The sequence below is a fragment of the Perca flavescens genome, chromosome 15, assembly GCF_004354835.1.
Source record: "Perca flavescens isolate YP-PL-M2 chromosome 15, PFLA_1.0, whole genome shotgun sequence".
NCBI classification, from domain to species: Eukaryota; Metazoa; Chordata; class Actinopteri; order Perciformes; family Percidae; genus Perca; species Perca flavescens.
In genome coordinates this window covers 22,543,037-22,557,873 of record NC_041345.1, presented here as the reverse complement: position 1 = coordinate 22,557,873, position 14,837 = coordinate 22,543,037, and the positions used below count along the sequence as shown (strand labels likewise).

The following is a 14,837-nucleotide window of genomic DNA, read 5'->3' as shown; positions in this document are numbered from 1 at the left end:
CTGTTACTCCGCGGTCCAAGAAGGGACACAGAGGATGTTAATGCGGTGACAGCGGTCGCTGGCGCTCTTCACAACGTGAGCCACGTGTGTGGTCGGCGTGTTCATGCACACATTCATTATTAACCCCTTACATTTGTTTACATGTTGGCATCAATGGGAACATTATGTCTAGTTTGAAAAGAAGATAGGGCATATTAACATTCAGTGTTTTAATCCTGCTTACATTTTATGCATAACATCTTGTTTGTGTCACATGGTAATTATTTTTTGTTTCATTGTACTTTCTTATATTTATTTCAGTCTTTGCATGTCCATGTATATGTTTGATTCATTCATTTAATTCCTTTTTCTGTCAAATCAAATTGTCCCTGTTGCAATCTAAACCATGGATTTAGAGACAATCACCTGGGGGATGATTTTTTTCTTTATATTAATTTATGTCTTTTTGTGGTGAATGTTGGTGATATACTCATATATGGAAAAAGTTGAACTGATTCCAGCAGTTAGAGTATGACTTCTTTGTGTTCCGGTTTTGAAAAATGTATGACAAAAGGATGCGATTTTGATGCAAATTGCACCATCCATGTAAAAAAAACAAAAACAAAAAAAAAGGATTAAAGGCGCAAATCAGTAATTTAGTACTGAACTTGCATGAGACAGAGAAAAATAATCTAGTTGAAATCAAAGCAGCAGAGGCCAAAATATCTCAACTCTTAGTCCCTAGCATGGTCAAGCCTCGAAAAACACTGCATCCTACATTTCCCATAATGCAACCTACAGTAGGAGTGTCTTTCCTGCGTAGTAAATGCCAGCACATTTTAAACTCTGCACCTCCCACTTCTAACACAGGCTTTCTGTTTCCAATCCCATGCCACAATAACCCTGATGACATCACTATGACATCATTAGGGATTGACAAAGCGTTTATAGATGCCACATAGCACATTTACAACGTTTTTCATCTACCGAGCAGTACTACACATGGCAAGTAAACTAACACTGGTGTGTAAAATCAGTGCACTGCTTCTTTAAGGAGAGTTTGTTGGAGGAACTATTTATATGGTAGACATCCTATTATATTCAATTCTATGCTTTAAGAAAGGTGCTTTGACGAGACTGAACTATGAAAATATCCGTTTAATTATTTTCCTCCCACATACTATTTATGACTAATAACACAGAAAGCAACACTTTCTGTTTAATTAAACGCCAAGTCTCTGTCAGGTGTCGTGTTTGATCCCTTTATCATTTGTTGCATCTTTCAAAGACTTGTTTACTTTCATTGCATGCATGCTTGAGTTTTACTTTGGATGAATAGTGTATATATATAAATATATCTCACTGTACACACTGGCTGTGTGTTGTGAAGAAAAGAATAAGATTCACTAGCTTTGCCACTTGCAACACAAGTAAACCCAACTGGAATCCTAACAGCCTCTTGCCTCTCCGTTTGACATTAATTGATAATCAAACAAGCCTTGACATTAGACATTTATGAGATCAGCTGAATTATCTATTTAATGTAACCCAATTATATGCAACCCTTGTGCACCAATCAACAGTAATTCCCGACTCATAAATGACAGCTACAACGACAGATTTAATCAATAATAAACATTGATGAAAACTTGCAACCCGCTTAGAAAGAGGGTAATTAACAAGAAGAAAAAAAAGTGCTGTGCTGAATTCATTTTTTTGCTCTGGGAAAATCGCTCTGTGATCCTCAGGGTTTATGCTGTTCACGAGAATCTCTTCTATGTCGCAGCTCACATTCCAGCCCCAGTAAAACAAACATTCAATTTCCCTTTGACAATTAGGGATAGACATTCATCATTAATCCTTTACACAAGCTTCAACTGCTCCAGCTCTTAATTACAACCTTCTCATCTTTTAAAGTCGTCGCCATAAAGCTAAATGTCATGAATTATTTAGTTGTCAAGTTGCGTCAAGTGGGAAGAAATTAATCCATACATGGCTTCACCTTTGTTTGTAGGGCCACACATGGGACTTTCCTTCCTGAAGCTCAAGCCAGAAAAGGTCTGATATGAAATAAAATGCTAAGATGTGGTTCCCTAGCCTTACATGCCCAGCAGAGCACTGTCACATCCTGTACGCTGAATATAACTTCCACCAACACATGTCAACAGAGCGGGCATAAAAAGCAGCCCATTAGAGACGTTGGGGAATTCTGCACCTGAAGCCTGTTTGGGTTTAAGCGGATGAAACTCTTGTGAAAAAAACAGAGGTAAGTGTGCACACAGGGGGGCTGCTGCTCTTACCAGTCTTGTAAAGAGGGGCACTCCCAAATGCCAGAGGTGATCGTTCAGCAGTCCGCTGTATACCACGTTCCCGAAGACAGCAATGCTTCCTGACTTACACAACGTGTTTCCTACGGAGACACAAAGAAACACAGGCAGGCGTCATTGGAATGGACAGGAAGCAGCCAGGGGCAACTGCATGCGCTCCAGCAGCAAGATACTTAGGTCTGAGGGGGAAGCCAAATTCAATCAATGGAAATGTTTGCACAGGAAGAGAAGTAATAGAGCAGGTATCATTGATTGTTATAAATATTGATTTCAGAGGTTTATTGACCTTACATGTAATGTCAAATACTGATATGTAACTTGCCTACAATCAATAAAGTTGCACACAACTTAGCCAGCTGATTTACCAACACGGTAGGACAATATTTAAATGAGGTACAACATGAGGATGGCGTTGGAGAGCAAAATCTATAAAACCTGTAAAAAGAATAATGTTTATTGTCACATTAAAAACATCATTTATTTATTCATATTTCATCTGTTTGTATTTGTATCTTGTCTGTGAACTGTCCTTTGTGTGCTGGTGTTCGTGGCTCTTAATTTCCCCTCTAGGACAAATAAAGTTATTTGAATTGAATCAAATTACTCTTTTGAATTACCTCTTAAAAAAGAACTTTTGATTTTGCACAAGCCCCTAAATGACATGCCCAAAACTAGAAGGGGGCACTCTTGAGAGCCATAGACTAGAGCCCTGCGCGGGACTGATTTCTTAATCCCGCTCCTGCCCGCTCACGGTGGATTTCTGACCATTACCGCCCGCTCCCGCAGCGCATGTGTTCTGCCCCCGCCCGGTACCTCAGTGTGTGTTTTGGGTCCCACCCGCATACATTATTAGATTGATTTATACCACATGCAGCAAAAAGCCCTATCTTGCACTATTAGCGAAAGTGTAAAAATGATTTGTGTACCTGCCTCATGTCTCAGATTGCCTCTCATTGATGATATGAAGAATTCACAAAGCCATTCTTACAATTAATATCCTACACAAACACCCGTTTGATCGATCTGCGGTGAAAAACAGACAAAATAAAACAAGATACTATCGGAAATTCAAATGATTTTTTTCTGCATTCATTGCAGGTGTGTTTTTTTTCGATCTTAGATTCAAACAGTGTCGCTGGTGTGACGTCAGTCTGCAGTTGGAGAGTGAGTCGGTTACATTAGCTCCGCCTACCCTCTCTGCCGGACCAACCACTGCTGGGTGATGGAAAACGCGTCACTAACTATGCACTGCTTGTGATTTTTCCCCGAGAACGTCGCTACAAAAACCCAGTTCATAATACTGCAAATGCAAGGACTTCTATCAGTGGGCCATCGGCTCAGTCACCAATATGTTAGCTCATTTGATTGATAGATAGTGACATAATAGACATTTACAGTTTATATTCCAAGGCCAGATTCATAGTAATTTAAATTTTTTACGGAAACAGAATTCGGAAGTTCCAGATTAACTTTGGCTCTCTGTGAGGCTTTCCTAGTTAAAATCAAAATGTTAAAACAATAATCTAACAGTATATGCTCGACAGACACACAATAACCCTGGCATACAAGCCTGCAGTAAAATGTATAGCTGCAGCCTTTCTATAATGAGTCGTGTCCACGGCCACTGAGCCTCGGCACATGGTTCACCCTCTCAAAGACACTTTTAATTAGCTCAGTTGCAATGAGGGGCCTTCACAAACAGAAACACACATGCACACACACACACGCACACACACACACACACACACACACACACACACGTCCCCAAGAGTGTGATGTACTGCACACTGATGTCCCCATGTATGTGATGAATGCAGCTTATGGAGCAGGCAGCACAGAAAACACAGGTCCCTGTTGTAATTTCTGCACAAAGGAACGCCGCAAAGGCACACCAGAGGTGGAGTGAAGCAGTGCTGACAAGCAGCACATGCATTATTTAAACACAAAAGTAAAAAATGCCCATTAAAGTGTCAGTGGTGCTTTCGGCAGCGCTGGCTTGGGCGCGGTGTGCGTATTACTGTTATTAATGGGCCAGGCGTGGGGGGCATTTCTTCGGTGTGATTGCTCTGCTGCTATCCGAGGTTCAAGCCTCCCCCTTTTTCTCCATTTCTTCTGTCTGTATCTGTGTGTGTCTGTGTCTGTGTCTCTGTGTGTGTGTGTGTGTGTGTGTGTGTGTGTGTGTGTGTGTAAGAGGAACAGATGAAGAGCATGATACAGACAGAGACAGAGAGACACAGCGAGACCCCGAGTGCACAGTCAATGAGCTCCTACAGCTAATATCATTTCACATTATTGAATGCATATTAAGGCAGAGAGACCTTGTCAGACGAATAGGAGCACCAGTGCTTATATCAAATTCTGATCCGCCGTCACGGCCTTGTCTAAAAAATGCCGGGAATGGAGTCAGCATATTGAAAATAAGTGCATACCATTTTTCTTTGCAGTTTAAGATCAAGGGCTATCCATTACCGCTCCTGACACAGCAGAATGAGGTCATTGTGCATGTTGTAATTACAGCTGGGTAAACACTCTGCTGCAACACTGGGAACGCACAGAGCATGCAGGACTAATAAAAAAAAAAAAAAAAAGGACATAAACCGATGCCTTCTGATCTCTCCGCTAACAGTATTGAGCATGTTTAATACATCGGTGGGAATAAATAAATTGAACAAAATGATCATTGGGGTTTGTTGTGATCCCTTCCAGAGCAGTGTAACATAGAAATCAATGCAGCAGCTGTTTTTACTGTGAGAAAACGTGGTACACACACACATCCCTGACCTATTCCTCTACAACCAGTTTGTTATGGTATTATTGATGGTGTTTACATGCAGCGAACAGAGCATATAATCAAATTCTCCACATATGCATGTAGAAAATGTCACATAGAAGAGACATCTTAATTTCCCCCCTCATAAACTCGGCAGAGCTGTAAAGCCAGCGGCTTTTTATTTATTTATTAATATTTTTGTCTATAAACATTTTTTTTAATTCAACTCTGCATGTTTGCCCAGTGGAGCATCTGTAGTTTTCTTCCATTTCATAAAATCTAACCTAAACTGATGGCATGTTGCTTATTGGTTCACGATGAACTGTTAATAATGTTTTTTTGGGGGGTTGTTAATCCTGCGTTTTTAGGGCCCTTCTCACCAGTTGGGTGTTCTCTCATCTGCAGACTCGACAGCATTGAGCCCAGCCTCTGATTAATTATTAATTGTGTGATTAAAGTGTGTGTGTGTGTGTGTGTGTGTGTGTGTGTGTGTGTGTGTGTGTGTGTGTGTGTGTGTGTGTGTGTGTGTGTGTGTGTGTGTGTGGTTTGCAAGCAGCGCTAGAGGAATGCAGCCTGCAGCCTGCTTTGCATTTACAACTTTTACTTTTTATTCCTATGCTGATCCTTTTTTTTGCATCTTGGACTTGTTTGTCAGAACAAACTATGACCCACATGTCGGAGACGCAATTAAGTGAAAAGATATTGATTCAAAATCAAAATATGCAGTAATACAATTATTATTCAATTAATTGATTAATCATTAAAGTAACTTTTCATAAATACATGCTAAATTGTCTAGATCCAGCTAATTTTGATGATATGCAGCATTTTTTTTCTCTTATATGATAGTGAAAGGGTTTGTTTTTGTTTTGGGGGCCGCGGTTAGACTGTTAATATGACATGATTGGCACTTATATTATATACACATACTTACAAACTTATAGACTTAACAGTTAATTGATGATGGAAATAATCGTTTGTTGCAGCCAGACTATAGATCCTGATCACAACCTGCATGATATCTGAGAAAAGAAATGGAAGAAAACCACTTGAGAATAGGGTTGCCAATATAGGTGATTTAGATACATATTTATTTGTGTGTGTGTGTGTGTGTGTGTGTGTGTGTGTGTGTGTGTGTCCGTCCGTCCAGCTGCCTGGTCTAAGGCCTCCTCCCTTGGCTCTGCCGCTGGAGGTGGGTCGCTTTAAGCATTCAAACTCCAGAATGCGCAGCTCATTTCTAGCAACGAGGCACATTGCTGCAATGCAATAAGGGAAAACAACACTTTTAATAATTCAGGCCCTGAGACCGTGAGGGGAGATGGGTGGAGGGAAGACGTCTTAAAGTACCGCAGAATGGCTCATTTAGCTCCTGCTACGCATTATTAAAGTTGTATCGAACCCCCCTCCTGGGTCTTTCCCAAAGTTTTTTTTTTTTCTTCATTTTCCTTTCCTCTTTCCCCCAAAGCCTGCGAGGTAACCAATAACAGCTACCAACATTTATAAACGACAGAGTATCCTGCACCTTAGAGGAGGAGGTAAACAATGGTGTAGCTCTTAATCTCTCTTTCTTCCTGTCCTCCCCGCTCACTAGCCCTCCGGTCCAAAATTTGTCAGTGCTTTATCCTGTTTGAACCGTAATACAGAGCCCCACGCTGTCCAGATTATTTTCTGCCTGAGCTAAGCCCACGATGCATAAAAAAATGTGGGGAATGAACCTTGTATGGAATCAAATTGAGTAATAAAATCGTGTACGCTGTGGCACTGATGGACGCATGATGGTACTGTTAAGGACGTGTTCAAAGGTACCGTAAATTGCCTCTGAGCCTGATGGCAGTTTCCAGAGCAAAGAGAGTGAAGGATAAAAAAAATAAAAAATACACAGGCAGAAGACAAATGGGAACAAGCTCACATGCAGATGGGCTTATTATATTTTGTGAGTAGGAAATAAACAGTATATCAACGCACACATTGGGTCAATCTGACCAGTTATTTTTCAAACCACCAGCAGATGATATTAACTCCCTAACATCCAATATTTTCCTCTCTCCAAAAAGCAGCTTTAAGGCGGGAGGAATGATCTTAATCCACACTGTGACTGTCTGACAGCAACATACTGTATATACAGTATTCTGTATCATCCACTTTCAGCTCGTAATTGGAGCGTCATGATGTTTACACTGAGTGAAATATTCAAGCCCAAGACACCATGTTCTTTATGTCTGCGTCATTCCATCAAATGGAAATGTTCCAGATGTGTTGTGCATCATTATACAGGTTTCCTTGAAATGCAGCCTGACATATTTGGTATCTTTGGAATCTTTGGGACCTTGCCAACAAGAGGAAAGAAATATCTAGTGGATAAACCTGCCGTTATTTGCCAAACTTGATGTCGTTACTTTAAGGCAGAGATCTTCAACAGGGGGTCCGGGACCCCTAGGGGGTCCTCAGAAATGCTGCAGGGCGGCCACCAAATTGCTGATCAATGGTTTAAAAAAAAAAAAAAATGTCTGAAAATAAACATTTACGTGAATCTAACATATTATTAGTAAAGATACATCTTTTTTTTTTTTTAAATGTACACAACATTGATGATGGGCTTACTGACCTGTAGGTAAGGTAGCCATAAGGCATACAATTAAGCTTAAGGATTCAATGTGCCACATTTTTATGTTAAAACATAATGTATAAATATATGAACATGGCAACAATTTTTATTTTAAGGTATTGTATGCACCATAAAAAAGGTATGTGTAAAGGCTTTAGGCTGCCCTACACGTTATTGTAGGCCCAGTTTAATATGCAACTCAACTTTATGCAATATATGTAGTAGGGGGTCCCTGCTTTGTCTCTCATCAGCTAGGGGTCCTTGGCTTAAAAAACGTTGAAGACCCCTGCTTTAAGGTATGCATGCGTCTGTATCGGCTGAGGAAAAGCTACAAACCACCATTTAATTTATTAATAATAAATATCCTTTCAAATCCTCGCACATGCAGTAGTGGTCAACCTTCAAACAAGGCTTTTTTTTCTCTGTGAAAACTTGACATTTCAGAGATACCGCGCAAGGTTTTTTTAGCCGGCAGCAACAAATTATAATTATTATAATTTATGATTACTGCTTACGTTGCACAATACAATGGAAAAAAAGTAAAAGCCTATTAAAATGTCCATTTAGGATATATACATCATAAACTGCTGCAGAGATCTTAAATCAAAGTCCACTGAGCTGTAAGAAACACAGAGACAGAAGACAGCAGGTCAGGAGAGATGAGGAAGACCGAGGATGTCACATGTGTTATGACTGACTCATATATTGGCCTTTTATGAGAAATCAGTGTGGTCGAGTCAGTGTTATTCACCTCTGAAATGATGGATATAAAACAGTCTGATCCCATATTCAATGCAGAATGTGACACTAATTGATGCAACATGTTGATTCCAGACAAATGGAAAAATTCAACATTTTTGGGAAATCATCTCATTTGCATTTGGGCAGAGTTAGATGAGAAGCTTGATGCAACTGTCATGTCTAATAACTGTATGAAGCCTGACGTTTAGCTTAACATGTTGACTGGTAGTAAGGGGAAACAGCTAGCCTTGCTCTGTACCTAGGTAATAACACCTGCATGCCAGCACCTCTGAGGCTCACCAATCAACATATCTCGTTTGTTTAATCCATATGCATTAGGGCTGAACGATTAATCGTTTTCAAATCAAAAACGCAATTTCAAAGAATGCGATTAGCTAATCGCGAAGACCGTGACTAATCGAATGTGCAATATTTAGCTGAATGTTTGGTCTAACATTTGGTTTAACATTTTCCATTCCTCTTTTGGTTATTATATTTACTGTTTTTTCATAAGATAAATACTGGAATAATGTTACATATCACAGTGTTTACAGAAATGTCCTACTTTCCGTGGATTTTCCTCTCTTTTTCTTCTTTATGTAACGGACGTTCAATAATATCAAAAGGTTACGCACTAAAGCTTTAAAAGAAAAACACTTATGCTGGCAAATTATATGTTCTCATCCACGCATAAGAATATAGAGCAGTTTTGATGGTGTCTCAGATTACATGTTCCATGACACGTTTTTTTTCTTCTTCTGTTACACATTGAATATTGAACTTAAGCTAAAGTTTTTTGTTGTTTTTTTAAAACGCAAATCGAATCGTGACCGTAATATCTGGCAGAAAAACTGCAATCAGTTGTCCGTGAGGCGTCATGTTTATTGGTTTTAGGCGCATGCACATTATTAATTGCCAAGTTGGATCTATTCCCAAGTTGGATGATGGTGCCAGTACCCTAATTCAGCAGTTGCATGACGTGATCATTGCATGTCTTTTGGATATTTATATTCATAAGTATTTCCTATAGGGGTGACCACGAATAGTCCACTATTCAACGATTCAATCTAAGGAGCCTGATTCGACTACCAATCTCACAGTCGAATAGTTGCTGTGTGTGAAAATGTGGTTATAAAACAAAGGATCATTCCATTTGGGCTATACGGTGGTGCTGAATGTCCAACTTTACATTGAAGCACTTTGGCTTTTTCCAATAAATCCTGATATACAGCCTATTTTGGTGTTAATATCAGCCTATTAATAATACTGTTAATAACAATTAGAACAATGGGTGCTTGTGTGGACATAAATCAGAAGTGCCAGCACTCTGTACTGGTGAGTACTGGCCCATTTCAGGTACTGACGTTAACACTCTTTACAGGTCAGAAACTCGTAATCACGATAACTCCGTCATGACATGAACGTGGCATTAAAGTCTGGATGGGACTACCTATGACTAACTCATCCGGATATACAAATATACAAATATATTATACAAATATATATATTCTTGGACACAGTTTCAGTTATTTCTGCTTCTGCCATCTGAGCTGACTAAACACAGACCCCATTTTCCTCAAAGCTATGTAAATTAGCCACGTTTCTATTTTTTCTTTTTCTTTTTGCAGAGCCGCAGGGCCGATTAGGGCCCATTTCTATCTACAGAATGTGTGCACACACCTACATACAGTAAAAAGCAATACTTCCCTTGGGGGATTTTCAGTTGTCTTCCTGTTCTCATAACACAACCCTTCTTTAATAGATCATTTGTTGAATATAAAGTGAAAATAATGTACATTTCTCTGCTGTAACAAAATGGAGGGGGGGGAACGGAGGGGGAAGGGAGCTAATAAAGATCAACGCACAGCACAGCCACAGACACACAGCGGCATCTCTGCAGCGGCAAACAGTTGTTCTTTTATTGCATAATGTACACTATGGCCAAAAGTATGTGGACACCCCTGTCCACCTAATGCGCTTTAGGTGTAAGACTGTTTTTCATGGTTTGCTACAGGTGTCTTAGTTCCAAGGAAGAGAGAGTTTAACACTACACATTTCTGCTACACAGAGTTAGGATCATTTTCAGACCTTTCTCTAGTCATTCGTATGCAGTTGTAACTTCAGAGTGTTATCTTTGTGAGGCGTCAGAAATGAGGCGACATTTCCCACAATGGCGGCCAAAATAGTGCTGGTGGTAACCACTAACGGGATTTTTTATATGTTTATACATAAATGTACAGTTAATCTTCCACTATATTGAGGAACAGAAGCATCACAATTGATGTGCCATTGCAGCCAAGTAGCCCTATTGGTAGTCTCGCTTTGCCAGACCTTCCTCCACAGCGCTGCAGGGGAGGGTCTGGCTAGTCCACACAGCCTTCCGGGATGGGAGAAAACGTGCTCTGGTTTATTGGCATTTCTTTAAACCAATCACAATCATCATGGGCGGCGCTAGATAGTCTAGCTAGCTGTCTGGATTTACCCTGCAGAGATCTGAGGAGCATTTAACCATAGTCCTCATTAGGTTTGGGCATCGTTTGGATTTTAATGATTCTGATTCCAATTCCGATTCTTCCTTTCGATTCCGGTTCTTATCGATTCTCGATTCCGATTCTTTGAGTGGTGGAGTTGAAACGGGTTACGTGTTTATTTCACAAATAAGAGGAAAGTTTTATTTTGATTCAATGGTGGTTTGCAGTTTTACAGTTTTTTCAACGTAAAATAAAGCCAGACTAGAGCACCGCTTACTGTGCTCCATGGCTGCAACACAACAAGCACCTGGCCGCTACGGAAACCAAAACTTGCGCATGTTAAATTGGGAAGTGATGATGAGATTTGAAACCAAATCCTCCAAACGATTCCAAAACGATTCCAATAAAGAAACGATTGGAATCATAATTTTTGAAACGATTCCGATTAGGAATCGGTTCTCGGTGCCCAACCCTAGTCCTCATAGAGTTTAATTCCAACACAAAGAAAGCGGAAGGTAATGGGCATCCAGCCGAATCTGGCAGAATTTCCGGCGGCACCGGAGCAATCCCGGAAGTGGAACGGTACGCATACAGACTACCCTATTGGTAATTCGTTTTAGAGGTTTCTGATTGGCCAACGTGGCTTTAGGGTTAGGGGTGCATCGCAACCTGTTGGTCCTGTTCTTGACAGTGCTTCAATTTTGCTTTTGTGTTTTCATTTGGACAGAGAATTTTTTTTAAACAGTGTTTGTGTGGACAGGATTTTTTTGAAAATGAATTTAAGTATTTTTTAAAACCCTGTTTTCAAAAATACCCTTGTATATGTGGATAAGGCCGTTGTGTCAAGAGTTTGTTTGTCACTGTCCTTCTTCAACAATACCTCATGCACAAAGATTGGTCCATAAATAAATAGTTATCCCAGTTCTGTATCCGTCTCTCTTCTTTGCTTCCCTTCATTAGACACTCCTCGCTCTCTTTAATTACTCATTAGTGCACAGCCCCATTCACTTACAGTGGAGAGATTAATAAGTCATGGCAAGCACTATTCACCATTCACTGACCCAGGCTACAGGGACTTGGTAGGGGTGTCAGGGGATGGGGTAACTGGTAAAATGTCTGGAAGTAGTGCTGTGACCCCTTCAGTCACCTTTGTGATGAGAAGCAGCGGGGGTGAAGGAGGATGACAGGGGAAGGGGTGATTCTGGACTCCTCATCATTATTATAATAATAATTATTACAGTATCATTATTGGTGTAAGAAAAGTGTGTTGTTGCAGTTGTGGAATCATACTAAAAACAGCAACCGTATTTGCTACAGTCATTTCCATCCCTTCTTATCATTATCTCTTCATTATCATCACCATTACGATCGGTCACGGCATTATTATCCTAATTGTTCTCGGCATCACCGCAACATACTGCAGCTAATGACAACCTCAAGATGTGGAGAGAAGGGCCTTTTTAATGCAGAGATAAATAATGCAAATACCAAACGACCAATGAAATGTGTGTGAACTGCCCATCTGGCTGGAAGTGTTCTGGAGAAACAAGCGAGAGGATAGAAACCAAAAGCTGTTTTGATGTCTCAGTCTGGATGTGCGTTGGCAAGAAGCGAGGGCCTCGGGATTCCATCAGACTATTGATTGTTACCAACACTCGAGTCCTGCTTTACTACCCTTATAAACAATCTCTCTGTCAAGCACACTATAGGGCAACAAATGATTTTATTTCATAGATTTTTGGATTTGACTGATTAATTATTCATTGATGTTCTGTCCTTGGTGCAACAGAGGAGAGGGTGTTGAAAAGGGACAAATAAAGTTCAAAATGTATCATGCGCAAGCCTGTATACATGAACGGTTTCTCTTTCAAAAGCTTTCTCTCTGCTTTCCACTAACCTACACCAGCCCTGCTTTGTCAACATCAGAGTGAGAACTCCCAGGGGCCGACAAATCTCCTGTAATCTGCCAGACCTCCCCTCCATGTCCGGCGCAGTTGTTTTCCTGTATCCTAAGTGTTATTGAGTCTGCAAACTCTGAAAAATTGTTAGCAATCTGGATCCAGTCCAGCACCTGTGAAACGCACAGTATGGCTGACTTATTTTTATTTTTTTTTTGCCGGTGTTGTTGAATTACGCAGGCTTTAGTGCCACACACTCATAGCCCAGATGTTCGGGATAATGTGACAGTAAAACTACAAAGAAAGATGGTTACAGGCGGTAAAAATTTCACAGCTTATATTCTGTGAAGTTCTCTGTTTTGTAAGGTGTTAAACTCTGGAGGTCAATTGCTGTTCACTGATTTGTTCGGGTGGAGGTGTGTGTGTGTGTGTGTGTGTGTGTGTGTGTGTGTGTGTGTGTAGCGGTTGATGACGTTTATTTGTTTTAGATCTCTGGTGACCACAGGTCAAAAAGAACACTGGGCAACAGCAGCAGCTCATACTGGTGGAAGCTGGGGGTCTATAAAATATCAAAGCAGATTGATCAGTGTGACCTCCTAGCGTATCCACGCTTAACAGCCAGGCAGGGTTAAACCCAGTCAAGAGAGGAAAACAAATACTTCACAACAGCGTTTGGCTGATTTTCCAACAGAATGCCTTTTGCTGCTTCTCTTCTTACAAAAAAAATACATAATAATGCCGCTACTTTGTGCATCCAACAGCACCAGCTGGAGCCGTGCTGAAATTAACTTTAATGCCATTCTCTCTTGTCTGAGAGACAGAGGCTGAATAATGTAGCAATGGTAGCTCACTTCCTGAAAAATCGCCCAAATCACAGGGGATGATGATTGTTGCATCGCGCCTGGCATTTGTGCTGTATCCAGTATCGGACCAAGGCACTCTCAATTGCACCCTGGAGGCTGGAGCTTGCTAACTGAAGAGAAACCAGGTCAACTGATAGGGGAATTGTGTTGTTATCTTTATATGTGCATGCAGCAGATACAGTGGCACAGCTCTTGCTAGCTACTCGCAACATTTACAAAGCAATCAGGGCCGGTTATAGACACATGGGTAGCAGGGCTAAACTACAATAATCCACTTCATGTTTACTAATGAATCACCATTTAGGGACTCGGCTCAATTCTGCATCAGAGGCTGAGGGCGGGGCCAAAACCGGGGTAAATTCTCACCCGAGGGAGGAAGCGCAAGCATAAGGGGCGAGCCGCAGCCTCCCAGACTTGACATCCCATCATGAGGGGGGGCCGCTGGCTGGGCGGCTTGCTGGCAATGCAGAGTCTGTTTGTTGTGCATCCATCAACCCCTGTGTCCTGCCAAGGAGCCGATCGATAGCCAACACAAAAGCTCATTGACGACAGACAGCTCTTGACAAACATATAGCATTTTTTCTGTCTAGTATAGCAATAATCTCCAAGGTCACTGTGAGTCATTCAACGGCGGGCTGGGACGAGAGCGGCTTATACCGTGTCTTCTCTGTCTTCTCACACGGGGGAACAAAAAGCTCCGATGCATTTTAAGTCGGTGCTGAAAGCTCTTGGCACATTGTTAGGCAGCTGTACACAGGGAGAATGAAAGCACACATACTTGACAAGTGGTGAAGCTGCCGTGACATGTCACGGACTGACAGCAAAACCCCCCAAGGACACATAACTAACCCGATACTTATATGGTGTAATGGAAGGCCAAATGAGTGGCGAGTTTTGGTCAGCATGAGCACAAATAGAAACACCAGTTGATAATAATACTGTTTGTATGAGGAATCTTAATGTTCGGTTTCTCTCTTGCACAAGTTAGTTTGTGTGACAGCTGAGAAGATGGACAGCCACACACACACACAAGCGCACACACATCTTCTCAGACTACAGGTGTGTTAGGGCACAGACTTGCAGTTATAATGGGAGGACCAGGCTCCCCCCCCCCAGGCCATCCTGCCAGCTGGCCGGACTGAGTGTGAGTGATGCCCGAGCGAGGCAGCCCCATTAGAGAAGT

General features: G+C 41.2%; 1 protein-coding gene across 2 annotated transcripts in view; it reads right to left on the bottom strand.

Moving 5' to 3' along the window:
* LOC114570170 (RNA binding protein fox-1 homolog 3) overlaps positions 1-14,837 on the bottom strand; it is a 157,465-nt gene that overhangs the window by 113,532 nt on the left and 29,096 nt on the right. For both annotated transcript variants that reach the window (XM_028600426.1, XM_028600425.1), the window contains exon 2: positions 2,280-2,389. In XM_028600426.1, the coding sequence (XP_028456227.1) occupies positions 2,280-2,389 (110 nt within the window). The remainder of the gene's footprint in view (positions 1-2,279; positions 2,390-14,837) is intronic.